This window comes from Manis javanica, chromosome 8 (genome assembly GCF_040802235.1).
Source record: "Manis javanica isolate MJ-LG chromosome 8, MJ_LKY, whole genome shotgun sequence".
NCBI lineage: Eukaryota > Metazoa > Chordata > Mammalia > Pholidota > Manidae > Manis > Manis javanica.
Window position 1 is genome coordinate 73,435,025 of NC_133163.1, and position 25,833 is coordinate 73,460,857.

General features: G+C 49.5%; 3 protein-coding genes across 3 annotated transcripts in view; 1 reads left to right on the plus strand and 2 right to left on the minus strand.

Moving 5' to 3' along the window:
* Positions 1-25,833, minus strand: part of KHNYN (KH and NYN domain containing) — a 49,043-nt gene that overhangs the window by 17,300 nt on the left and 5,910 nt on the right. The gene's annotated exons all lie outside the window — the stretch shown is intronic.
* Positions 9-5,080, plus strand: CBLN3 (cerebellin 3 precursor). The gene is made up of 3 exons (XM_017681174.3): positions 9-760; positions 1,079-1,198; positions 1,536-5,080. Exons 1-3 carry the CDS (start codon positions 467-469, stop codon positions 1,731-1,733), a joined length of 612 nt encoding a protein of 203 aa, XP_017536663.1. The 5' UTR covers positions 9-466; the 3' UTR covers positions 1,734-5,080.
* NYNRIN (NYN domain and retroviral integrase containing) lies at positions 1,072-23,757 on the minus strand. Its single transcript, XM_073241701.1, is given in 27 exon segments — positions 1,072-1,222; positions 8,800-15,898; positions 15,900-15,958; positions 15,961-16,483; positions 16,485-16,539; positions 16,542-16,648; positions 16,734-17,013; positions 17,016-17,082; positions 17,084-17,178; positions 17,181-17,348; positions 17,351-17,932; positions 17,935-17,955; positions 17,958-18,137; positions 18,140-18,192; positions 19,410-19,511; positions 19,733-19,834; positions 21,399-21,504; positions 21,507-21,539; positions 21,542-21,582; positions 22,432-22,449; positions 22,451-22,584; positions 22,586-22,710; positions 22,713-22,760; positions 22,763-23,231; positions 23,234-23,364; positions 23,367-23,543; positions 23,727-23,757. Coding segments are annotated over 26 exon segments (4,533 nt in total). The 3' UTR covers positions 1,072-1,222; positions 8,800-15,072.

A 25,833-nucleotide genomic window follows, 5' to 3' on the forward strand; every position in this document is an offset into this window, starting at 1 on the left:
TGTTGGCTTGTGAGGGGTTTTGAGGAAGAGAGGAATGAGAAGGGGAAGAGTCTGTCAGAGCTGTCTCTGGTACATACAGGCACGCACACGTTCTCACTGAAACACCCAAGTTCTCCATTATGCCAGGTCCAGCCTTGACTGCTCTCCAGAGCGGCTGCCCTGGGATTCTGTCCGTAGCCCTCCTGTCTGGCTGCTTCATCCCTCCTCTTCTAGAGCCCACCTGCTGTCATTTCATGCCCTGCCAGGGAGGAGGGAATTGCAGTGACAGCAGGAGTCAGAGACAGGACAGTCGTGGGGCAGAGAGGTATGGGGAGGGAGATGCTGGGACCAGGTGACAGTGAGACCCTGACAGAGTGCTGAGGAGCAGGGTGAGGGGTGGGGAGGGTCTGGCAGGGAGCAGAAACTGAAAGGAACAGAAAGAAGGAGAAGCAGACAGCAGGACTGTGGGTCAGAGAGCCGGTCAACCATGCTGGGAGCAAAGCCACACTGGCCACTAGGTCTCCCACCCAGCCACCCGCTGCCCTTGGCCCTAATGCTTCTGGCCCTGGGGACTGGGCGGGCCCAAGAGGGAGCAGACACCGTCCTCCTGGAGGGGGAGTGCCTGGTAGTCTGCGAACCAGCCGCTGCAGGGGGGCCTGGGGGAGCAGCCCTGGGAGAGGCACCTCCTGGAAGAGTGGCATTTGCTGCAGTCCGAAGCCACCACCATGAGCCAGCAGGGGAGATCAGCAATGGCACCAGTGGGGCCATCTACTTCGATCAGGTAATCCCCCTACCCCTGTCCACAGGACCCTGCAAGGACCTGGACTCAACTGTCCAAGCCCACTTTGCTGTTAAGGAAACAAACCTCCTATTGTGGCCATTTGCCCCTCAACCCCACTGCCTTCCTCCCCTCCCTACACTCCTACCCACAACCCTCCTTGGCCTGTCTCACCATTTATTTTGAATGCGTGGATTCCTCCTGTTCCTATCCACTTGCCACCCCTTCTCCTTCTTACTCACTGCCCCTTTCTCCAACCCAGTGGTTTCCCTGAGGCCCAGGCATCCCCGAGCCCCACTCAGCAGGGTATGCTTCCTACAGGTCCTGGTGAACGAGGGTGGTGGCTTTGACCGGGCCTCAGGCTCCTTCGTGGCCCCTGTCCGGGGTGTCTACAGCTTCCGATTCCATGTGGTGAAGGTGTACAACCGCCAAACTGTCCAGGTGACGTGAGCACTGAGCCCCATCCTGGCACAAGAGGGGACAGAGAACAGGGAGGGGGAGTAAGAGGAATCCAGCTGACCCCTGACCAGACCCTCCATTGACCTGGTCCTGGAAGGGCCTGGAGCAAGAGAGGAAAAGGGCCTGCCTAGCAGAGAGCATGGAGGAGGTGCTGAGTCCAGCACTGGCCACCCCTCAGCTGTCCCAGAAGAGTGCACTGAGCCCCAGGTTCCCAGGATTCTGAAATGTCCCTGGGGACTGGAGAAGAGGGCAGCCTTGGGGACAGTAGGCGTCCTGGGACAAAGGTTTGGAGAGGTGCTGACTGGGCTCCCCTCCACAGGTAAGCCTGATGCTGAACACATGGCCTGTCATCTCAGCCTTTGCCAACGACCCTGATGTGACCCGGGAGGCAGCCACTAGCTCTGTGTTACTCCCACTTGACCCTGGGGACAGGGTGTCCCTGCGCCTGCGTCGGGGGAACCTCCTGGGTGGCTGGAAGTATTCAAGCTTCTCTGGCTTCCTCATCTTCCCTCTCTGAGGGCACAAGCCTTTCAGGGATAGGAATATAGGTCCTGCCCTCTCTTGTCCCAGAGGCAGCATCTTTGGGGTAGGAGAGACTCCCTCTAGCTGTCTGTATTCCACTGCCTTGCATGGGACCCTGTGCCAAACACCCAAAGAGAAGAGTAGTGTCTGGGGATCTGGCCCCTCTGACCTGCCCCTGACCCCAATTGCCCTCCCAGCCTCCCACTCATCTCTTCATGCCTGCAGCCCTAGGGTCAGGGCAGGGCTCGGCAGGTAGGAAGGTCTGTGCTACTTTGCAGACTCTGCTCCTTCTGTTCCCCTGCCCCCAGCTTCCTGCTCAGTGCTATTTGGGGACAAGTGAACCTGACAGGCCCCCACAGGGGCCCAGATGGACCAGCCTCAGCATACCCTGCATGCTCCTTCCTGTGAGTAGTGCCAGCATCATGGATCTGGGCCAGCACAGTCAGAGCTTAGCCAGAACCATATGGGCTAGGGCGGGAGGATCAGCCACCAGGAGTGTGGAGAGGGCCACAGAGCAGCCTGACCCCTGTGACTGGTGGGGCAGGAAGGGGGCCTGTGCCCAGCCTGAACATGGATGGTACACATTTTTCATGTGCATTAGGACAGCCAGTAAGCAGGGAACCCAGGGGTCCATCTGCCAGGTCCCAGATGAACTCTGGCCCTCATCTCCTCACCCAAGACATAAGGTGTGTGTGTTTGCTCTGGCCAAGAGCAGGTGTACCAAGCTTTCTCAGATAGCTGGAGGTACGGGTAGAAGGTCACACGTGGGCAAGTATAGATCTCCAGGTATGGAACACACCAGTGACTGTGGTCACATCCCAGAACCGCTCCACCTTTGTAGTCTGAACTTCAGTAACTCCACACCCTGACCACCACCTCCTTCCTCCCAGCTCTCAGAACATACACTGTACCTGTTCCAGACTATCCCACAACCTCCTTCTTCTCCCGATTTATACTGTCTTATCCTCCTTCTTAAACTTCCTACTACCTTGGATTCCATGATTCAAGACCCTCTTCTTCAGCCACTCTCCTGCCACGATTATAAACTCTCTGTCTTAGCTTGCTGTCCCATTGGCCCAGCATGGATGAATCAATAAAGCAACTAGAGAATGACGGTCAATGAGAAACTGTAGGATCACTAGAGAGAGAAGGTGCCATTACAATTTAGATCAGGGGTTATAGGACACAAGCAGGTATACTGTAGAGAAAATCTAAAACTGCATATTAAAGTCAAATAAAAAGGGGGGTTAATAATGCTTGAATTAAATAGAAAATACCAATCTGAATTTGCGGTTTTTCACAAGAAATAACTTCTTCAAACTTTCTCACTATAGTAGCATAGAAACAACATCAGGCAAAATCTGACATATATTCTTAACACCTGGATCTTTGCCTCAGCTATTATTCACCTTTAAACGAACTCAGAGTTCCTTGGAGAATAGCTCCATGTCTTAAATAACTCTAGGCCTGGAGCATGTTGTTGATGACAGAAAGCAAGGAAACTTTTCAAAGTGTTAGAGTAGAGCTGAAAAAGCAAAGGAACCAATTTTTAAAAGTCTTCCAACCTGACATGTGGTGACAATTTGATCATCAGAAGGAAAATGATATAGTTAATTAGAGCAAGGTGAACTTTTAAAGTGCATGACTTCGTAGTGATACTCAAAAAGGAAAAAGTCTCTATAAAATGTGGGAAAAGGTGGTTAATATGCTGAGTGAAGAATAAATATAAGATTTTTTGGTTAATTTTGATAAGTAGAAGAGTATAAATACAGCAAGTATTTTATCTATTCATAAGGTAAATTTCTTTTTCTTAATCTGTATAAGAAGCCAAGAGTGATATTCCAGAAAAAATTGGAACTGTACCAAGAATGAAAGAGACTGATTGGTGCCATCTGGATATACATTACAACTAGGGAGAAAGAGTCCAACAGTGTGCTACAAAATGATGAATCAGTCAAACATCCAAAAGATAATTGCTCACTGCTCAAACTTAATCCTTCATCTCTTGGGAAAGGGAACCTCTCTGTCATCATACTAACTATAATGAGATTACAGTAACAGTAAAGCCCAAAATAATAATAACTTAAATAAAATGGAAAGTTATTTCTGTCTCACATAGAAGAATTTTCAAATAAAGAGTCCAGGGAAGAATGGCAGTTTTACGATCATAACAGCCCAGTTTTCCTTCTTGCTGTTCTACCGCCTTTAACATGTCACCTCATAACCCAAGATGGCTTCTTGAGTTCCAGTCATTACATCAGGCTTACAGCCCCAGTGAGGAAGAAGAAAGGGCACCCCCCTTTGCTTTAAAGAAGCTTTCTGAAAAGTGCAGCCAACATTTCTGATTGCACCTCACTGGCAATAATTTAATCACACCTGGCCACAGGAAAAGAGACTAGGAAATAATCTTTATTCCAGGTAGCCATGCCCCACTAGCAGTCAGGAGTTTTGTATTAAGGAGGATGAGGAAACTTCATATTGGGAAAAACAACCATATGTTTTTTAAAATGTAAGGGAGCTAAATAAATTTATAAATAATGATAGTCATTATATTGTTCTTTTGTTGTATAACAAATAACCATAAATTTAGTAGCTTAATACAACACCTTTTATTATCTCACAATTTCTGCAGGTCAGAAGTTCAGCAGAACATGACTGAATTCTCTCTTTGGGGTTTCATAAGTCAAAAGCAAGGTATAGACAGAGCTGCCTTCCTTGCTGAAGGTTAAAAATCCACTTCCAAACTCATTCAGAATTCAGTTCCTTACAGTTGTAGGACTGAGGCCTCCTCCACCTTTCAGCCAACAATGTCAGACCAGGTCCTTCTCACACTTGGAATCTCTCTGTCCTACCTTTCTGAGACAGGGACCGTGGGTGTAGTCAGAGTAGGGTGAGGGCCTCCAAAAAACGCAGGATATTTGCAGTCAGAGCAATGTAACTACATGCAAGGAGACCCCCTACCAAAACCCTGTGCTACACCAATAAGCTCTAGAGTCATTCTTAAGTGAGATCAGTTAATATACCCCATATAAAGAAGAGTAGTACATGTTTTATTATGCTAACTGTGGGTAAAATTGAAATATTTCCAGAATGTCTTGCCTGGTTTTGGTGCATCTGCATATCAACAGTTCAGAGGTGTAAACAACTAGGCTTTAGTGCATTTGCATCTTTCCTCAGGGGTGGAGAAGTTCATCTCCATATCAGTGGGTAATTACCTGGGCAACAGAGGGCTTATCTGTACCTGAGAGGTGAGGGGGAGGGCCAGTGTTGTGGCTGCTGGAGCAGGAGAGAGAGATGAGTCAGACTGCAGTTTTGTAAGCAATAAACCGGTTTTAAACTTTACTTCTCCCTTTGACTGATTTTGGTTTTTAGAGGTATTTTGCCCCGGGATTTCCTTTCCCCAGACTTGCATTAACCATTTATAGTCAAGTGTAAGATTCACTTTAGCATACTGTTGGATTCTCCCAGAGGAGGACGCCGCCCCAAATCACTCACGAAAGGCGTCTCTTGATGCAATAAGCAAGAGGAATTTATTCAGGAACCAGCTAGCTGGGGTCCAAGTTAGCCCGACGCAGCGGGTCTCAACAAGGACCCTGAGCACACAAAGCCAGAAGGTTTTATAGCATTTTCAAAGGGGGCAACATTTTCCACAATCACAATACAGTGTTTTTTCATAGACACATAAATCTTTGGCTGGGGCCACATCCTGGGGTCTGGTTAGATAAGATTACCTTCGGAATTGTGTATGATTAACTGATTTGAGGTCAGCTAATTAAAGGTCACTACATTTAACACTGGCTGACTAACTTGTTTTTCAAGATTCTAATAATTTTTCCTCCTTCTAGGTTAGGGGGTGGTATTTAAGCCTTTAAGATGGCTGTACTTATGCTAACTTTTGATTCTTCAGATCCTACAATACTAAATGGCCCAGGCCTCTGTGCTGTCTTTCCTCCTTCAGATCTGATGAAGTGATTTCACAAACTGGGAAACTAATTTAGCAAGTAAGCCCAGGCATAAACAACACAGTAAAAGGCAAGGAGGATTCCACCTAAAAGATAAGGTTGCATTTTAAAACCCAAGAAGTTAAGAAGTTAGAAATTCTTAACTTACTCTTTAGCAAACAATACCTCAGCCCACCTTGGGGGCTGGGCAGGTGGCCTTGTTTCATATGCCCCCAGACCAAGATGCTGGTATCTCAGGGAGAAATCATCAGAGCAGGAAGTTGCTTGTGTTAATTCTAAATATTCAGGGAACCTTAATAAGTCCACACCCCTAAGCTTTTTTCATGTTCTCAAAACTCCTCACCTACCTATAAAACTCCTAGACAACCCACCACCCTGGACTCTCTTGTCCCCTCCTGGTGTGAGCCAGGAGCTCTGTCCTTTCACTTTATCTCTAAATAAAAGCCTGTACCCTGCTCCCCTACCTTGAGTGTTTGTGAGGCTCATTCTTCAGCTTTGTGAACAAGAACCCGGCATCACTTCTGCCACACTGACTTCAGTGAAGAAAGTTCCGTGTCTTAAGGTCTCGTGTGATTAGGATTGGACCCACCCAGAATAATCTCCCTATTTTAAGGCCCATAATCTAAATTACTTATGGAAAAGTCCCTTTTTCCATGAAACATAATATATTCAGAGGTTCCAGGGATCAGGACATGGGTATCTTTGGAACATATGCATATCATAATCATTAAAATTAAAGATCATGTGAAGAAAAGACGTTCAGTTATAATATACTAATTGCATGGAAAATATGTGGACTTGAAAAATTCCTGTAATATACAGGATAGACACTGGCCCAGGATTTAATGATTTTCAGTGAACGAGTTCCCGGGTACCAACTGTTAGGCAGAAAATAGATATAAGCGGGGTGGAAAGAGAACAAGGTCAGTAAGGTCCCCTAGAAAGGACTGTTAACCAATCAAAACTAGAAAGCGAGAAAAGACTCAGAGTTAATGAGTTAATCAGTTAAGCCCAAAAGGTCAAGAGCAACGTGGCCTCAAATGTTTGAATATTCCCCAGATAAAGAGAAGTATCTGAGCACAGCCCAAGTCTTCACTATGTCAATTGTATCATTGTAAGATTTACTCTAGCCTGCTAAAAGGCCCGCCTATAAACAGTATAATAAAGTCAGGGAGATCCCACCTTAAAGCCAAAATTGTATTTTGAGAAAAACCCAGGAAGTTAAGAAGATTCTTAATGTACTCTTTACCAAACAACAAATAACCCTGCCCACCTTGGAGGAAGGGCAGACAGTCTTGATTGATAAGCTAATTTTGCAGAATTACCTAGAGGACTGATAAGAAACTTAATGTCTCATCAAAGATACTTGAGACCACTTAACAAGTCCACACCCCTAGCCCTTTGTCACATTTCTGAAAAAAAATCCTCAAAAGGGGTAACCCCCAACCTTTCATATCCTCTCTCTGAGGTCATCCACACTTTTCAAGTGCATAAACTTTTAAACTTTCTCTCTCCAACCTTTCAGGGTGCCTTTTCTTGCTGAGGTGGCCTATACTTTTTCTCTCTTTAAGTAACTCTAAATAAAACTTTTACTCTGCTTCACTACTGTCTCTGCCCTTCATTTATTTGTTGCCCTGCGGAAAAGGACTAAAGAAAATACACAACGCTCCCCCAACACAAACAAGAATACATTGATTAATAATCCAAAACTTCATCTGCACTGAGATAATGTTTTTTCTTTGGATATCCAAATTCAAAAATTGGTCTGAACTGAGATAGTGTCCCTCTCTTACAAACCCATTTTTAATGGGTATTGGTGTAATAAATTTTATAATTCTCAGGTGTGTGCTTTAGCAAAATGTTTGATGCTTTTACACAAGCTTGACCTACTGGTGATTCTATTGAAATATTCAAGAGGATTTAAGTTTGCAATAAATGTTTAAATAATTTGACGTATACAAATGTGTAGGTTTTAATTCCACTATTGGGTATCCACCTGAAGAAAAGGAAAACATTAATTCAAAAAGATATATGCACCCCAATGTTTACTGCAGCTTTATTTACAACAAAATATGGAAACTTTAGTGTACACTGATGGATGAGAGGATAAAGAAGATATAAATACAATGGAATACTATTTAGCCATTAAAAAATGAAATTTCACCATTTGCCACAACATGGATGGACCTTGAGGACATCATGACAAGTGCAGTAAGTCAGACAGAGAAAGACAAACACCACATGATTTCACTTACATGTGGAATTTAAAAAACAAGACAAAGAAAATCAAACCAAACCCAGACTCACAGAGATGGGATTGATAGTTGCCAGAGGAAAGGAGGATGGTGGGTGGGGGCAAAATGGGTGAAGGGGATTAAGAGGTAAAAACTTCCAGTTAAAAATAAGTAAGTCATGGGGATGTAATGTAATGTACAAGTATTGTACAGCAAGGGGAATACAGTCAATACCATTGTACTAATTTTGTAAGGTGACAGATGGTAACTAGACTTGATGTGATCATCTGACACAGAATTGTCAGATCACAATGTTGTATACCTGAAACTAACATAATATTGTATGTCAATTATACCTCAAATATGAAAAATAAAACTGAAAAAAAATGTAGGTTTTTATTTGGTTATATAAATAATGTTTAAATGTTTAGACAGTTTTTGCTTAAATAAGTTTATGAAGTAACCAGATTAAACAATAAAGCACAGATGGTGTTAGTGTTTCTCTCTGGGTAGAAAAACTCAGACTTTAAGGATCCTAGGAACAGAATACAACTGCCCTGCCGTCCCTATGCCCACAGCCTAGCAGCTGTTTACTACAGAGAAAAGTCTCACCACTGAAAGAAGTATGGATCTAAACCCATGGTCTCCAGCCACCCCTGGTCCTCAGTCCTCCAAGCTATCTTTTGTGTTTTCCTTTGCCAGCTTCTTTCCTCATCCTTCCCAGAATCCAGCTGAAGCCTCCTTAAACCTTTCACCCAATTCAGTCCCCACTGTCAGCAGCAGGTGGTTCCCTTACTACTTCACAGAAAGAGCAAAAACAGAAGGCAGGAAAGAACCCTTCCCACCACCCCATCTAGAAACTCACCGTCCTTCTCATCTCTGCTTCTTCCCATCTGGCTCAGTAGAGGATGTATCCCTCCTATTGTCAAGGCAGTGCCGGCCATCCTCATCCACCAGCCATGGAGCCTGTTTCCTCCAAACATACTCTTTTATTTTCCTCTCCTCTCTTCTGTATGTTCAACTTCTCCCTCCTACTTACTCCTTCCCTCAGCAGTTAAATAGACTCAAGTCTCTTAAATAGAAGATGAGTATGGAAATAGTTGTACAGACATAGTTACCTTCTGCTCTATATGCCCCTGCAGCTAATTAGCGTCATCTCTCCTCTTTAGAGCCAAATACCTGTGCTCACCAGTTGCTCTCTTCTTAAGTTAACTATGGCCTCTGCAGCTCCAGCTAAACTACCCTCAACTGTCCACTCACAACTTCTGAGTCACTAAAGTCAACACTCACCAGTCGTTCTGTTACTCAGGCTCTAACACTTGGCCCTGTGGGCCAATCTCCCGGGAGCCTCCCTGGGGACTGCCTGACTATGCACTCTGCCCTCCCCCGCCCCCTCTCCGCCCAGGCTCCAGTTTCTTTTTCAGGCTCCTCTACCTCTGCCTGTCTCTTAAATGTTGGTTTTCCTCAAGGCTCTGCCCTAAGATTCCTTCTGTGCTGACACTCTCAAAAGCACAAATTCCCAGCCATGTGCTAACACCATCCACATTTCTCATCTCTAGCCAGGATCTCTCCCCTAAATCTCAGGCTCATACATTGGATGTCTGTAAGAATAGAAATAAGTTAGCATAAGCATACCCATCTTAAAGGCCTAGAAGCCATTTTCTGAGTATGTGACTTAGAAAGAAAAACTGGAACTGGGTAAGGCCTTGAAAAACAAGTTAATCATGAACACCAGGTGGTAGGCAGCTGTGGCCTTTAGTTAGCTAACCTTGGTCAGCTAATCTTACATACCAAACTTTTCCAGCAGAACCTCCCTGACAATTGAAGAGTGGTCTTATCTTGCTCTTGCCTAACCCCAGGATGTATGTCTTGCAAGAATAATGTGCAGCTGTGGAAAATTACTATGAGTTAAGTGTTTTGAAAATGCTATATAAACCCTTGGCTTTGAGTGCGCGGGGTCCTTGTTGAAACCCACTGCGTCGGGCTGACACTTGGACCCCAGCTAGCTGGTTCCTGAATAAAGTCCTCTTACTTGTTGCATCAAGAGACGTCTTCCGTGAGTGAATTGGGGTGGCGTTCTCATTTAGGCAGATCCAACATGTCTGTCCCACCTTAAAGCCAACCTGTTAAAATTACAGTCTTTCCTCCCTAAATCTGATCTCTCCCCCAAGTTCTCTGTGTCTGCAAATGGAATTTCTCTGTTGTCCCAACCAAACACCAGCTCTTACCTTGGTACTTCCCTCTCCCCAAACCCCATATCCAATCACTTACGCACATAGGTTCCATCCACTGTTTCCCATCCAAAATCCTGGCTCAAACTTTCAATCTCTTGAGTTCTACAAAAGCTTCCTAACTAACCCCGTAGCCACCAGTTTTGCCTCCTTCAGTCCATTTTCCATGCTGGGGTTGCCATAATGATCTATCTGAATGAACTTCAAGGCCTAAAGCCCTTCAGGGGATCCCAAGGGAGGGAGGGACTCAGAATGAAATCCATGTTTGCTAATGTGATTTTGAAGCCCTCTGCAACCCCCTGTTGCAGTCTCCCCTGCTTCATTTTCCACCATCTACAAGAATGTGGAAATGTACAAAATAGCATCATTTATTAGCTTGGAAAATGGCACCCCTAATATGTTGTGGGGCCTGTAACTGGTGTATTAAATTAAGAATATGCAGATTATGACCTGATGAATGAGGAGGCACAAGCCACCACACAGGGTCGGCAGGGAGCTCCCTCAGCACCCTAGCTCCCACTTTGGGGGAAGTGAACATCCGGGGGTCACTTTGACTACAGGTACAGTTTCAGCACACACATACAAAAATAAAGTCATAAGATTTACTACTTGTACATACCAGAAACAGGACAGCAGTGAGTGAGCAGGGGGCCAGGAGAAGCGCAGCTCTCTGTCCCAGGTCACAAGTGAGCAAGAGACAGAGAGCAGGGGAACAAGCACGTATTCCTTATGTGGGGGAGTTGCAGAGGCTGCTAACTTTTCACAGGCTCACCTCTAAGTGGTTATATTAAAAGGTGCCCTGGGAAAAGCAAAGTAGGAACCCTAAGCTCAGGTCCTTATCTACACGTCCAGACTCTGGGTGTATGCAGGGTTGTCATACTGTAAAATGCTTAGGCAGCTACACAGAGTAGCTCTTCTCTCATCACACCTCAAAAAAAGAGGGTACGGCATCCGAGTCAAAATTGGTCAGGGCCAAGAGAATCATTCTTGGACTCAACCGAGGTTAAGTCAGGACTTGTTTTGGTTTGTAAATCATGTTTATCTGGACCAAACGGAAATAGACAATTCATAACTGACACTATATAATATGTTAATAAGAGATGGAGAGGCCATAGATTAGCTAGGAAGTGACTCCAACAACCAAGTGAATGTAACTGTATGAGAGATGGAGAGCACTGGGGTTAGGATGGTGGGCACCGGAGCCTCCACTTAGTGCCTGCTCATGACCTTCAGGGAGTGTTCCTTAAACTCTTTGCGCCTCATGGTCTTCCTCTATAAAATAGAATAATTGCATCTACCTTACATGTTGGAAAGTACTTGGAATAGTGCCTGGCACAGAGCAAATACTCAATATCTGTAAGTTACTGTTACCATATGATTTAGTAAACAAGTTCAAACTAGTGCACGTCTCAAAGACTGTTGAGCAATCTTTAAAAAGCAGGTAGGATTTTTGTTCTGTTGTGTTTTGGCCAAAGACTTAGTAAATGGTTGCTAGGCAAACATGGTACAACAAAGCTTAGGGAGTCCCAGTCTCACCAGATAGCCTCACCAGACAGTTTAAGTAAATTTTAACCTGGGAACAGGATACAATGCTGGGCATTCTTTATCTTTAGAGTTTGTATGTCATCGGCTGCATACTGGCTACTTTGTAATTTCTCTGTTAGAGACTTAGGGACACCCCCCCTGCCAGTGTACCAGATACCAAGGGGAAACCATGAGAAAATCAGAAAAGCAGTGGCTAACAGTCTGCAGTGCCCGCAGTGCTCATGTGGACAAACCATTTCTAATCCATGCCTCCAAAAATAGGAGGAATCGCAGATCTCTGCTCAGACCTTGTTAATTATTCAATAGCAAAGATGAAGAGAAAGTTTACCAGAGGACTCAGAAGCCAATATGGGTAAAATCTGATTATTGAAAAGCTATCTTGAGTAGGAAATAGAGATTTTGCTGACACAGCTTTCTGATCACTCTTCTACTTAGGGTTTTGAACCATTCACTCACAGACCTGTGTTAAGCACATGTGCACGACTCTTCATGCAGGGAGTCAGGGAAGCCCAAGACCTTCCTGGGTGCCATGTGGGCTGAGACTCCAGGTTCCTGAGCCAAGGGCTCCTATGCCACACTCTTCCCCTTACTACCCTGCCCTGCATTTGCTTGTGGAATTGTCTCCCTCACTGACTCTGGGCTCCAAAGGGACAGAGACCATATTACACACATTACTTGCTACCCACCCCATGCCTAGAGCTGGCCCATAGTAGGCCCTCTGTACGTAATTTGCTTATATACATGCATGCACATAAGCTGGGGAATTCTTAGGAAGGAGGGTCCCTTCCTGCCACTCCCTACCCCTGCCAGTGCTGAACAGAAGTTTGGGCAGGCGAGAAATGCAGCAGGAAGCAGAGGCCCGCAGTGGGGAGGCTTGGCCAACCTTAGAAAGGTCTCTGAGCCTGAGGAGCAATAACTGCAACGCTCCAGGGGCAGGAAGAAGAGAAATGTTAGCTAGCATGTGATCATCTTAGTTCCCGCTACTATAACAAAATACCATAGACTGTGTGGTTTAAACAACAGAAATGTATTTCTCATTGTTCTGGAGGCTGGACATTCAAGACCAAGATGCTGGTAGATCCAGTGTCTGGTGAGAGCCCACTTCCTGGCTTGCAGATGGCATCTTCTCACTGTATCCTCACGTGGTGGAAAGAGAGAGCTCTAATCTCTTTATCTTCTTGTAAAGACACTAATCCCACCATGAGGGCTAGTTACCTCCCAAAGGCCCCACCCACCTCCTAACACCATCCCACTAGGGTTTAGGGTTTCACATATGAACGGGGAAGAGGGGACACAAACATGCAGTCCATCCCTGTCATCGTGGTGGATGCTTCCTCTACACCTGGTATCGCAGTGGCCTCTCCACACAGATTATTTCATGTACTCCTTGACCCATCCCGTAATTAGTTACTGTTACTCTGCATTTGGTAGATGGGGAAACCAAGGCCTCAGGAAACAGGCCACACAGGTAGCAGATACAGAGTCAGAATCCAAACCTGGTTCTATCATGTTTCCAATCCAACTAAGCTGGTTCAGTACAGACGCTATTCTCTCACACCGGCCTCCATTCATCTTCATTCCCACCCCGCCCATTGCCAAGATGTGAACTGGGAAGAGCACTAGGGTGGAAGCCCACATGGGGCCTGAAGCATATCCCTACCTGAGCACTGGTCTCCTTATCGTAAAATAAGCGCTTAGGTCTGATGAACCTGTGAAGGTCCTATCCAAGCCCTCAAATCTGCAAGCAATGCCCCAGGCAGCAGTCACAGCCCCCAACTGCCTCTACCTACCTCACTCTCGTGACAGTCTGAAGCTAGAAAAGAACTGGACACGGGCTCCATTTTCATGTTTATTGACAAATCAAAATTTTAAAGACACATAAAGGGGTGTAAGATCACAATGGAGTTAACAGGGGAAATAGGTATAGCAAGGAGAAGGGAGAATGAGGTTGGCCATTCCAGAGGAGGGAAGAGGGGAGGAGTAGGGAGAAAAGGAGGAAGGAAGGCATCTGCTAAAATTCCCAAGCTCACCTTTCAGTTTCTCAGCTGTCACCCAATCATTCTTTCCTGGAAAGAATTAACACCTGGAAATGTTTTAAGGGCAACATCTAAGTAATTTGTCTATTAAGATTTGGGGTTGGAGAGAATGCAGGTATAGGGCTTTGAGGGATTCCCTCACTTGAACCTGTCACCAGAACCCTGTTTATGGTGAACTGAGAGTTAGGAACTTAATCCTGGTCTCAGCCCAGCCACAGACTAGCTGTGTGACTCTGGCAAGTCACTTCCCCTCTCTGGGCCTCTTTCCTTGACTATAAAACGAGCAAACAGGACTTGATGGTAGGCCCTGCTCCAGCCCTAGCAGCACCAAGTGTTTTGGCTGCCTAAACTAGGCTGAGACTGTCTCAGCTTTGGAGAAATAGAACTACACAGAGGCCCAGGCAGAGGTGTGTGGTGCTGGCCCTCACCTGGCACTTACACTGCTGGAAGTGGCAGATGTTGGGGAGAAATGTAAGCACACTTACCTAGGAGAACCTCGCTCTCACTACAAGAGTGATCTTGGCGAGAGGGCCTCTGAAGGAGCCCCAGCTTTGCTCTACATGGAGGGCAGGTCCAGGGGCTGGGGGGTGATCCAACCAAAGCTGTCACACACTATGTAGGGCATGGGGACTCAGGGGACAGTGGGCGTGAGAGAGGGCCGTGGGCTTTGGGAGGAAGAGCCACGCCAGCACCTCACCGGCTGCTAGGCTGCTCCCTGCAGACAACCGCACCTCCCCCACCGTGGGAAACAGAGGCCTGGGCCCCTTGGCCTATTTGAAGCAGCTCTTCAGGTAGAGATGCCACCCTTGGCATCGAGTTCCTTGATTCCTACAGGGTTGATACCACTGATGCAGAGGTCAGGGAGTTGTCTACATTGACTAAAGTCAAATGAGGTCAGCTGACTTCTCCCCTCGCCCTTCCCAAGCTGACAAGCAGGGTGCTCTGTGTGGCCAGCCATCCCCCCACCCCGGCCCCGGGCCTCAGGCCCAGGACCACCAGCCCTTCCTCGACAGCTAGGCAAGCCTAGCTCAGCCTGAGAAAGCTGACCATGAGACCGAACAGGCTGCCTCTCCACAGCCCACACGGATTTGTCAACTGTGACAACTTCCAGGGCAAAGTGTCCCCAGATGAACAAGTCGAGGGAGGAGTCCACATTCAAGGTTTCTGTATGAGGGAAAAGGGGCTCGGATTCTGAGGCCCAGAGCCACATTGTTTCATGGTTAGGATGGCCACCAGGAGTGAGATTCAGGCCAGGGGTTGGGGGTTTACCCCTGCACACAGGCAGCAGGGCAAAGGGGGCGCTTGGCAAGCAACACTGGGCCTGGCCTACCTTACTAAGGGGACTTTCTGCTTCCCGGGGTAAGATAGCCAGAGGCACAGATCTGACAGCCTTTGGCAGATTCTCCCAATACCCCAAACTGGGGTACCCAGTTCAAGACAATTCAGCAAAGCTGTATGAATTGACTTCTCTACAAAAGGCACAATAGAGGCCCCTGGGGGGGCTGTGAGACCTCTGCTGGGGCAGGGAGAGGCCCAGCTGCAGAAGCCCAGGGCCCTGGGGCAGGTATGCCTCCACAACCCCAGTCCCTGCTCCAAGTCCTCGAAGGCCAGGAGCGTACGACTCTTGGCAAAGGCCTTCATCAGACTGCTAAGATAGATGCACCCAAGCTTCTCTGGGGTTGGGAAGCCCTAGACCCTGTCGAGAGACAAGCTGAGCCAGTCTCCCATATAGAAGGAACCCACCCATTTGTCACTGCTTCCATTCCTGGGGAGGGACAGCAAGAGAACCTGGTCGCCCACATTCCACACCTTCTCCTGTCTCTCCTGCTTGAAACTCCTGTTCTCACCTTTTCACTTCCCTTGTCACCCACCGTGCATCTCCAGCAGCTCCCCAATCAGCTGTGGCAGGAAAACGTCCATCTTGAGCCCTTCGATATTTGTACTGCTCAGCTCCCACCACAGGGGCTCAGCCCACTTCACTTGGGCCCCGGTCAGGATCTGGACCGGCGTGGCCTGGGAGGAGGAGGCCCTGAAGGCTAGGTGCAGTAGGCGCAGGAAAGCTGCCCACTTCTTGCTGTGCAGGAAGATGAAATCCTTGAGGACCCTCTTGAATTCCCCATGGGCCTCTGAGCTGGTCAGGCAGGGGAACTGAACTCAGGGAGGCCACCTGGGCTCCCAGCACCAGCCCACAGCTCATCAGGACATGCTGGGCACAAACTGGGGGCCCTGGGCAGCCACAATCCTCACCGGAACACCCCACCTGGCAAACACATGCTGAAGCAGCACCTGAGTCACAGGGGTGTGGGTGTAGGGCTTCAGTGGGAATGCCTCCACCCACCTGGTGTTGGGGCTGGCTGCAGTCAGCACATGCTTGTGGCCCTCCTCACCTATGTTGACAGGGCCCACCACCTCGATCTGTAGGTTCAACCAGGGGGTGGTCCACCTGAGGGGCCACAGGGATTCAATAACTTTCAGCTCACTGCCTATGAGATTTCAGGGGATGCAGAATGAGCAGCTCCTGCAGTAATTATTCATGTACTCCTGCATCCCAGGCCACCACCCCAGCAACCACAACTTCTTGTAAGTCTCCTTGGGCCTCTGGGGGGCCCCCGGGGGGAGGTCGCCCACAGAGAAAATCAGATCCCTGCACAGCTGCCTCGGAAGCACCCAGACCCTGGGCTTCTACTACCCTTTGAACAGGCTACTCTCCTTGTAGAGGTTGCATGAGTAAAAGCAGACTGAAGGGTGAGGAGCCAGACAATTTCTGCCCAGCCCTCAGCCTGGCAATGATATTGCCCAGGTGCCATCACTCGGCTGCAATGCCAGCAAGCCAGGCCTCTTGGCCATGGCATGGGGGGAAACAATGGGGACAGGTGCATTCTCTGGCAAGTCCCACTGCTGGGAGGAGGAGGCCCTGAAGGCTAGGTGCAGTAGGCGCACACATGCAGCAGTTGAGTGCACCCAGTAGGTGCTCAGAATGTTTGATGCCCACCCCCTGCACACCCTGCTTGGCCAGGGCATCTACTATCATGGCAAAAAGGGAGCCCCTGTAGGAGATTCAGTTGATAAATGGAAGGGAGGAGAGGCCAGAGGTGAGGGATGTGATGCAGGAGAGCAGGCTTGGGTGAGGTAGCAGAGCCCCATCAGAGGAGAGGAAACCCGGAGCCCTCCACAGGGGCAGGAGCTCTCAGAGGAGACTGAAGGTCCAGTTGCAATGTGTGAGGAAAACCACAAGCAGGTGGGACTGACCACAGCACTCTAGCCCCAGGCCACAGCTGCCAGGTGGGCATAGGTGGGTGTGTAAGTGGAGCAAGAGAAGGAAAGGGAGGCAGGGGGGGCTGGTGGGGGACAGGACATAGAGACCAAAGCCAGCATACCACTTGTCCTCCTGGTTAAAGCAGTCAGCGGACATGTGGATGCCGACAAAGTGAACAGGTCAGAAAAAGGAGGCAGAACCTGGAAAAAGTGAGGCACTGAGGACGTGGGTGTCCGCAGCCGGTTTTCCCCCAGCAGGCCTTGGAAGAGCGTCAATTCCAGGGCCCTCTTGCCTTTGTGCTGCACTGAGAGGGACCATCGGATCAACAATGCTTTGGAAACACTGCAGCATCCTGCACCTCGGTCTGGGAGGCACAGGAAAGGTCCAGGACCACTGGGGTGTCTCCAGTGCAGCAGGAAAAATGCTTGATTTGAGGGCCCAGTTCAGCGTAGGGGCTGTCTCCCCCTAACTGGGGGCCCTCACTTTCCTCATCAGGAAAGAGGGGCTTTGGGGTATAGGCTATGGGGTGCTTCCTCCCTGAGTGCTCCTGATAGAGAGTGGCCATTAGGGCCACTTGGCTCACTGTCACCTGCAGGTGGAAAGGCAGCTGGGAGTTGGGTGCTGACTGGCAGAGGGTGAACACCAAGGCTCACTCACTCAGGACGAGGAAGGCCTTCTCGAGCTCCCAGTCCCACTGCCAGCTGGGCTTCTGCTTGAGGCAGCTGTGCAGGGGACCCACAAAGGCCTCGTAGTTGAGGATGACATCCTGGTGGGAGTCCATGAACCCCATAAAGGAGAGCACGGTGAAGTTGTTGGGGATGGTCAGCTGGGCCCGGTGAGCGCAAGCCTACTGGGAGATGGCCTTCCTATCCCAGGTAGGGAAAAGCAACAGCTAGCAGGAGATGGATGTTAGGGCCCCAGGAGGGGGTTGTGGAGGCTTAGACACTGGAGGACTCTGAAAGGGAAGGGCACTCAACCCTGAACCCCGAAGCCAGCGACGAGTCCAGGCCATCTTCCTCAGCCTGCTCCTGCCTCACCTGCCCCTCCTCCTCCTCCTCCCTGACTTCTTCCACACTCTGCAGACTCTCCAGGGGCCCAGGGGCAGCATCATTCCTCAGCTCAGAGAGGCCAGCCAGGCTGGGGGAAGAGGCTTCCACACTGGCAGGAAGCTGTCCATGTTGGTGTCCAGCCTACCCCAGAACAGCAGGGCAGAGGGGCAGCAGGGCCCGGTGGAGGGGGTCCAGCCCACCCTGAGAAGCCATCCAAGGGGAAAACCACTCCCATGGGGACTCTGCAGAGCCTCACCCCACTGAGGCTGAGCCCTCATCAGCCTCCAACATGGCAGAGCCTCAGCCCGCACCTGCCCACAGATACTTCCTCCACTTCTGGCCTTAGTCCAGGCCTCAGTATTAGAGATTCATCTGTGATTTGAAGGCTCATCCAATCAGATCCTCACTGACAAAGTGACATTTTCCACCAGTTTTAAGCCAATGGTTTGATGACTAATATCAAAAGAGTTAGATGATTGGCATTTCCAACCTGCCCCTAGGACAAGCAAGCCAGGGGAGATGAAGAGCAAGAAGGGGGCCTGACAAGGGACTCAGGGTGGCACAGCAGACACACCTCGTCCACATCACCTTTTCCCAAACCAGGAAAATGAGACTGGGGGACCTGGTCCAGGAAACAGTGCCCCGCCCAGAAGGTCCTAACACAGTCTCCCACTGGGTCCAGGGAACTGGGAGGTGGACAGCGATGTGACTCAAGGGGGCAGAGGCCAGAGGGTCTGGTTTGCTACAGACCAGGTCTGCCAGCACCAGCACAGCGACCTTGGGAAAGCAATTGTGTCTAAGATTCCTCATCTGTGAAATGAGGATAGTAGTCATAGATGTCTAACCCAAGCTGTAAAGATCCAGGGAGGTAATAAATGTGAAGAAAAAGCACCAATATATACTCTAGACACAGATCCCCTCATGCACAATGAACCAAGAATGAAGCTGTTCACTGCAGCACTGGTCCCAGCAGCATAACATGGAAACTGTCCAGTGGCCCTCAACAAGGGACCTAGTAAATGAGCTGGGCACTCATGTAATGGGACACCACACAGCCATTAAAGTGAGCCATGTGGAATTCACATGGCATATGTCTGGGTTAAACAATAACATTGAGTACAAATGCCAGTCATGGAAGGATACATATAATATTAAAACATGTGTGCAAAATTGTAAAACCACAAAACCATGTGAGGTGGTTTCTGGATGCCTAAGTATGTGGTAGATATATAGAGACCTAAAAATGTCAAATCACTCTGCTCATTATTATGCACTAGACAAATGCTGACTAGCTCTCGAGGGAAATTTCTGGTCAGTCCCAGGAAGGGCTGAGAGGCCAGGGAGGCCTAGCCCATTACCTGCTTGACTTCTTTAGAAACTTATCTAGGATGGGACCATCATGGCCCAGGGGGTCATTGGGCACCATGAAAAGATCTCCTGCAAAGGTGAAGGGCAGCAGGCTGAACCAGGGAAGAGCAGGCATGCTCACAGAGGAGCTCCTGCCCCACCCGCACCCCACTGCCACCTGCCCATCTCCACAGGAGCTAAGACCCACATCCCCTCCCGCAGGTGCTGGTGAGCACTACTCCAAGGCCCCTCGCCCTGCCTCAATGTCCCCCTGCCAGGGGCTGCCTGACATCCAAAGGGAAGGAATGGCTCAAGCCCCTCAGAGCCACCTCACCGATCTTTGACCATCAGTTTCTTAGATTTATTCATGAGGATGTGGAGCTGCTCATTGGTGACGATGATGCCATCTGTCTCCTCTGCCAGCTTCACTAAGAACCTACAGGGACAGGGGGACTTGCTAACAGCCCAGTAACACTCACTCCCCTGCTCCTCTGAGAAAATGAACTTGTCGCTTTGTGTTGAGTTGTATTGGACAAAAACCATGCCTTTTGTAGCCCAGGAGCTGGGGCTCAGGAGCCCTTCTCCTTGTCTATGCAGCTATCTGGGATCCCCACTAGCTCCTGGAAGGGTGAACTTGGATGCATGAACTTGGGTGCATAACCCCCAAACTGTATATACATAGACCCCTTATTTTACACATAGGTATTCACATACACATGCACAGATATATCCACATTCACACTTGCATTTTTACTGCTTCTGTTTGCACATCTGTAAGATGGACATAAAATACCTACCTTATATTGCTATGAGGATTAAACTGAGTGATACAATAGAATGAACTGTCTAGCTCAGTGCCTGCCACACAGCATACACACAGATAATTCCATTAATATTCCTCACCAATGCACAGCATTCACATACATGCCAAGACATACATACAGATGTGTGTATACACATATAAAACACATACATGAATAAATAAATCCACTTTTCCAAGGATCATTTCTCAAAAAAGGGCTGTGACCAGCAAAGAAAGCAAAGGCCTGAAGATTCCCATTTGGGTGGCCCCATGCACACTATTCCACCAGTGCCCAGCCGAGGGCCCTTCTGCACAAAAGCCATCTTCCCTCAAACCCAGTCTGCAATTTAAAGGCACTTAAGGACCTCACCCAAGAGGCTAGCTCTTTAAGGAAAGAGGCCTGAGCTGCTCTGCCCAGTCCTTCCCAGGCCTGAAAGCAAAGTGGGAAAACTGGGGAGGAACAGAAATTGTCCCTGCCCAGCATGGGAGGTGCCTAAGAGCAGTCAAGACCTGTGTTGACTTGGCATCAACCCCAGCTCGGGACCAGAGACTTTGGAAGGGCCTTCCTGGTCCCAACAGAGGCAGCATCACAGGCTCCTCCTGTGCACACTGGTCCTGCAGGCATGCTGAGCAGTGGGTGCTTATGATACTTAAGTAGGGAGGCATTAGGGCTTTAGCTAGAAAACAGAACCAGTCTAAAGCCATTTTCAGAGCCCAGCCAAGACTCCAATCACACACAGCCACACACATACCTCCTTCCAGTGACAGGGCTTCAGGGAGGAAAAGACTGGGGCAGTTCCCAACACATGAATTTCAAGCCAAACTAGCATCCCGAATCAGCTGCTTAGGGAATCCCACATGAGGCACCAGGAGTCATCTGGGCTAGTCCCATCCAAAGCAGTGAGTCTCAACCCCCAGGTCAAGGCAAAGAAAGACTGTTAACTAAGGGAAATGGAGCTGCAGAGTCCCGAAGGCAGGAATGCCCGCTGGCCTTGGGAACAGCTGACTGTGGAGCCCTCTCCTCACTGTGTTGCTCCCTCTGCCTACAGAGGCCCCGTGCACTGGGGCCATCCTCTCTGACATGACCCCCTCTGACTTGTTTGCCTCCATCTCCCCAGAGAAGATGAGGCAGGACCCCTCCTGCCACACCAGCCCAGCCTTCAGAGACCCACAGAGAGGAGGCCTGGGCCCAGCACACCTACAATCGTAGGTGGTGATCTTCTTGCCATTCTCAAGCTGGGAGGGGGTATGCAGTAGACCTCTCACCCTCCAGTTCTTCTTCAGCTGCCAAGTGGGTACAAACACTCTGAGTGCCCCCGGTTCCAGAAAGACTGCAACACATGGCAATTCCACAGCAGAAGGAGAAATGCTGGGGGCCATGCCTGTGCGGGTGGTAGGAAGTGAGGGAGCAATTTCCTGCCTGAGGAATGGCCCTGCCTCTCCAGCCCAGGCCAGCCGGAGGGCAATGCCAGGGCGCCAGTGTCAGTACCATGGACACCGACATGCCCTCCTCCCTTCCCCCACCATCAAACATTCTGAGCACCTACTGGGTGCACTCAACTGCTGCATGTGTGCAGAGGCCTCCAGGGCAAAAGGAGGAAGGCAAGCTCTACAACCAGAGAGCTCACTTCATGGCTGGAGGCAAACATTCACTGACCACCGGCTGTGTGCTGGGAGTATGCACTCCACCATGCAGGCCAGTCCAGAGGTCTTGCCTACATTTAATGCTAACACATAACAGCAGTAAGCGCAATGCAGAGAGGGCAGCCTCTAAGGACTAGCATGTCAGGAAAAGCTGCACAGAGGAGATGTGGGCCTAAAGTTCAGACCAAACATTTAAAAGCTGGCCTGGGGTTGACAGACACCGTGCCATGTGAAGCAAGCTGCACTGGGAAGAGCATGAGACGTAACAATAAACAGACCTGAACCCAAAGGCCAGCTGAGCCCCTTACTGGCTCTGGAACCTTGGGCAAGATTCACCTCTCTGAGCCTATTTCTGCTTCTATCAAAGAGGGAGCACAAAGACCTACCTTTGCAGGGCTGCTATGACCTTCTGTGCACACTGCCTAGCATGCAGGCACCACTCAACATGGGTCAATTCCTTCCCATCTTTTCCCCATTTGAACCCCATGTCACCCATATAAAGGTCCAGAAGGAATGCCCATAAGCTGTCCCCCCAGGACACCCTGCCCCAGCTCCCCAGCATCCCAAGCCCACCCCACACTACTCACACCATGGCCACAGTGCTCAATGACCACAGGGAACCCCTGGCTCCCAAGATCCCTTAATAGGTTCAGCTTGAAGGGTGTTTTCAGGGCCTCATGGCACCTCTGGAAGCTGGTCGCTGGGCTCTTTGTCTGTGGATGGCAAGGTGGCTGCTTTGCAGGACCCCTTCCAAGCCCCGGGGAGCCCATCGACCTGAGGTTGTTGCTTACCACTGGGAGCCAACTTGCTGCCAGACTGGGGACCCTGCCTTCCCACCTCCCCCTGGCCCTTTGGGAAGGAGGCATGCCCCTTGCTGAAGGCTGGACCTCGCTCAGGAGTTTGTTGCATGAAAGGCTGGCCCTGGCTCTGGGGGCACCTTCTGAGCTGCAGGCATTTTCGGAGCTTTGGAGGATTTGGGGGCCACAGGTGTTTTGGGGGCTGTGGACCCTGTTTTAGAGGCAGACCCAGTTTGAGCTTTGCAGGCCTGCGGACCTGCAGGTGATGTTTTCGCTGCAGTCATTTTCTGAGCAGGAGGAGTTTTGGGAGGTGCAGGTACCATTTGAACTGCAGACACTGGTGGACCCATGGCTGCCTTTTGAACGGTGGACACTTGAGCTGCTGGCTTTTTTGAAGCAGAAGGCACTTCAGGTGCTGCAGGTTCTGTGGGGACAGCTGGCATCACCTGAGCTGTAGGCACTTGGGGGACTGCAGACTGTACTTGATTTGTGGGTGGGGTTTGAGCTGTGGGCACTATGGTAGTCATGGGCACTTGGAGAGTTTCAGGCACTGTTTGAGCATCATGTACTGACTGAGCTGTCAGCCCCCCTGCGTCACAGTCCTCCCTTCAGCAGTAGGCACCCCTTGCCCTGAGAGTGGTGCTGAGAGGGGCCCCTCTTCTGGCCCCTTACAATCCCACTGCACACTTCCTTGATCCCCCAGCTCACTCCCAGCTTGGAGTGGGGTGTAGACATCAAAGGTAGCCCTATTTCTATCTGTGGAAATCCTGGGCTAGCCTTGTCCTTTGCACCCCAGCTACCTGAGACCACCAATAAACTCATGACTTTTTGGGGGGTCTCTGCCCTCAGGCAATTTTGTAGGGCTGCCTTTCTTCCTGCTGATGAAGAGGGCAGATCAGGACCTCCAGGTCAGAGCAGAAGTGCCAATGGAACTGAGCCATTCAATGATGTCCTCCTGGCCTGCAGCATCCTGCACCAGGCTCAGATGCAGTTCCTGGACTGCTGGGGGGTAGCTGCAGCAGGTCACCTGCAAACTGGTCACCACAGATCCAAATGAGGGCCCCAAAGGCCCAGGTCACCTCAACCTCCCAGATCCCCCAGGGGGGTGGTGAGCATAGGGGCAGGGCCCGAGTGCAGCTGCCCCTCTGGCTCCTCTAGCCAGTTCTGGGTCAGGAGGAAAGACTCAGTCAGCCCACCCCCAGTCAGGGAGCCATGGGTCCGGGCAGCAGGTAGGCCATGGCGCTCCAGCAGAGGCAGCCGAGGAAGAGGCCCTGAGCCCCAAGGATGGTGCAGCCCAGGGCTGGCAGGTAGCGAACCTCCTTCCACAACTCTGGACAGCACAGGCCCTCAGATACTCCTGAAGCCACAGCAGGGAAAGCAAAGGAAGTCAGCCCTTAACGGGTATTCACCTGGCACACACTCCCCACCCCAAAGCCCTTCCTCTTGCCAAGCATGTGCCCTCCCCTGCCTGCCAAAGCCAAATGACTTCTCCACAGCCAGCCCCTCTCTTCCAGGTCCTGCCTCCTCACACACACTCATTTCTTTCCAGGGACCTCTCTGATAGAATGGAGGAGGCATGGACGGGGAGAAGGAACACCTGGGCTGGGACCTGATTCTAGTTCCTACCTGACCTCTATAGGTTAGCTTAACTGAGAAATTTGACATTTTCTCAGGGCCTCAGTCTGTTACATGTAAAACAGTTACACAAGATATTCCAGAGGTCCAGTCCTACTCTGGCATTCTAGAATTGTGAAATAGCTAAGGGGAGGGAGATTTCACACTACTGCATACCCTCCATGTGCCAGAAACTTATGAGACGAAGCGAAGGTTATTTTCCCTCACTATGCCTAAGTTTCTCATCTGTAAAATAGGGATAACAGTTCCCGCTTCATTAGGCTGCTATGAAGCTTCTCTGAATGAAGCGCTGAGCCTATTCCCATTTTGCAGGCTCAGAAGAGCTACGTAGCTTGGCTAACGACACACAGCTACAGGGTGACTGGGCCAGGACCACAACCTACATCTGTCTGACTCTGAAACCAGAGCTCCTTCTGCCTTCTCAGGCTGCCTGCATAGTGACTAGAGGGTAATCCTGTAGGATTCTGCTTAATCTCCATCCAGAAAGTCTCTAGAGCATTCAGTACCTGTGACCATGGCAACTCCGTTGACCAGAGGGGACAGACAAGGAGGTAAGTCACTCAAGGCCCTCTGGGCAGACCAAGTCCTCATCTTTACAGGGCCTGAGATGGGAGAGGTTGGGTTCCTCCACCAATATAGCTAAGGCCCACCAGCAGGACCCCATGAGCTCCAAGGTAGCACGAGCAGTCCCCATGCTGGAACACTGACTGCATGCACCCTCATGTCCCTCCACATCCCTGCAATGATGACAGCCGTCCCTCTTCCTGCCTCGTCCTGTCAACTTCATTAGGAAACAAATGCTCCATTTTGGATCCCGAGAAGCCAACCTGCAGAGCACTCTAGCCCAGGCCATCCTTCCCTGCTCAGGCCTCCACTTACCTCTCCCATCTGGCCCCAGCCACAGACACTGCCAACCCCTTCCCCAAGGGCCTGAAGCATGCCCAGGTAGACCCACGTCTAACCCCTTTTCAATCTGTCCAATACAGGTCAAACCTGATGGACGTCCCAAGCCAGCCCCTCCCACCCAGAACCTCAGCTGGTCCCACTGCCCAGCAAGGCAGAATCTGACCAGGTGCCAGATAACTCAGAGACTTCAACAAACACCCCCAACCCCCACCCCATTTCATTCTGACTGCATGAAAACAGTATGTAACAATAAAGAGATGTGCTGGGGAAGAAGGTTATGGGTAGTTTCTTTCACTTTGTTCAAAGAGTTTGAAATATTTATTGTTTCATTAACTGTTCAATATTTTTTACCTAAAAGGTATATAGGAATGGAGATAATTTTCAAAATAATAAATCTGAATTAATATTTACTGAATACTCACCATGTACCAGGTTCTTTACACACATTATCTCAGTTATTCCTCTCTCAGCCCTACAAGGAAATTACTATCATCCCCATTTTGGATGAGCAAGGAAGGGCCACGTTCAAGGTCAAACAGATAGGCCAGGATACTCAGGCCTCTGGCTCCTAAGTCTGGGGGGTCTTAACCTTGATGCTGTCTATACCTCAGAGCAAGAAAAGATAAGGAGACAAAAGACATATATACCCAG

Coding starts and splice junctions, on each gene's coding strand:
- CBLN3 (XM_017681174.3), top strand. CDS start 467: ATGCTGGGAGCAAAGCCACACTGGCCACTAGGTCTCCCACCCAGCCAC. Junction 761..1,078: donor GGGCCATCTACTTCGATCAG/GTAATCCCCCTA, acceptor TGCTTCCTACAG/GTCCTGGTGAACGAGGGTGG. Junction 1,199..1,535: donor ACAACCGCCAAACTGTCCAG/GTGACGTGAGCA, acceptor TCCCCTCCACAG/GTAAGCCTGATGCTGAACAC.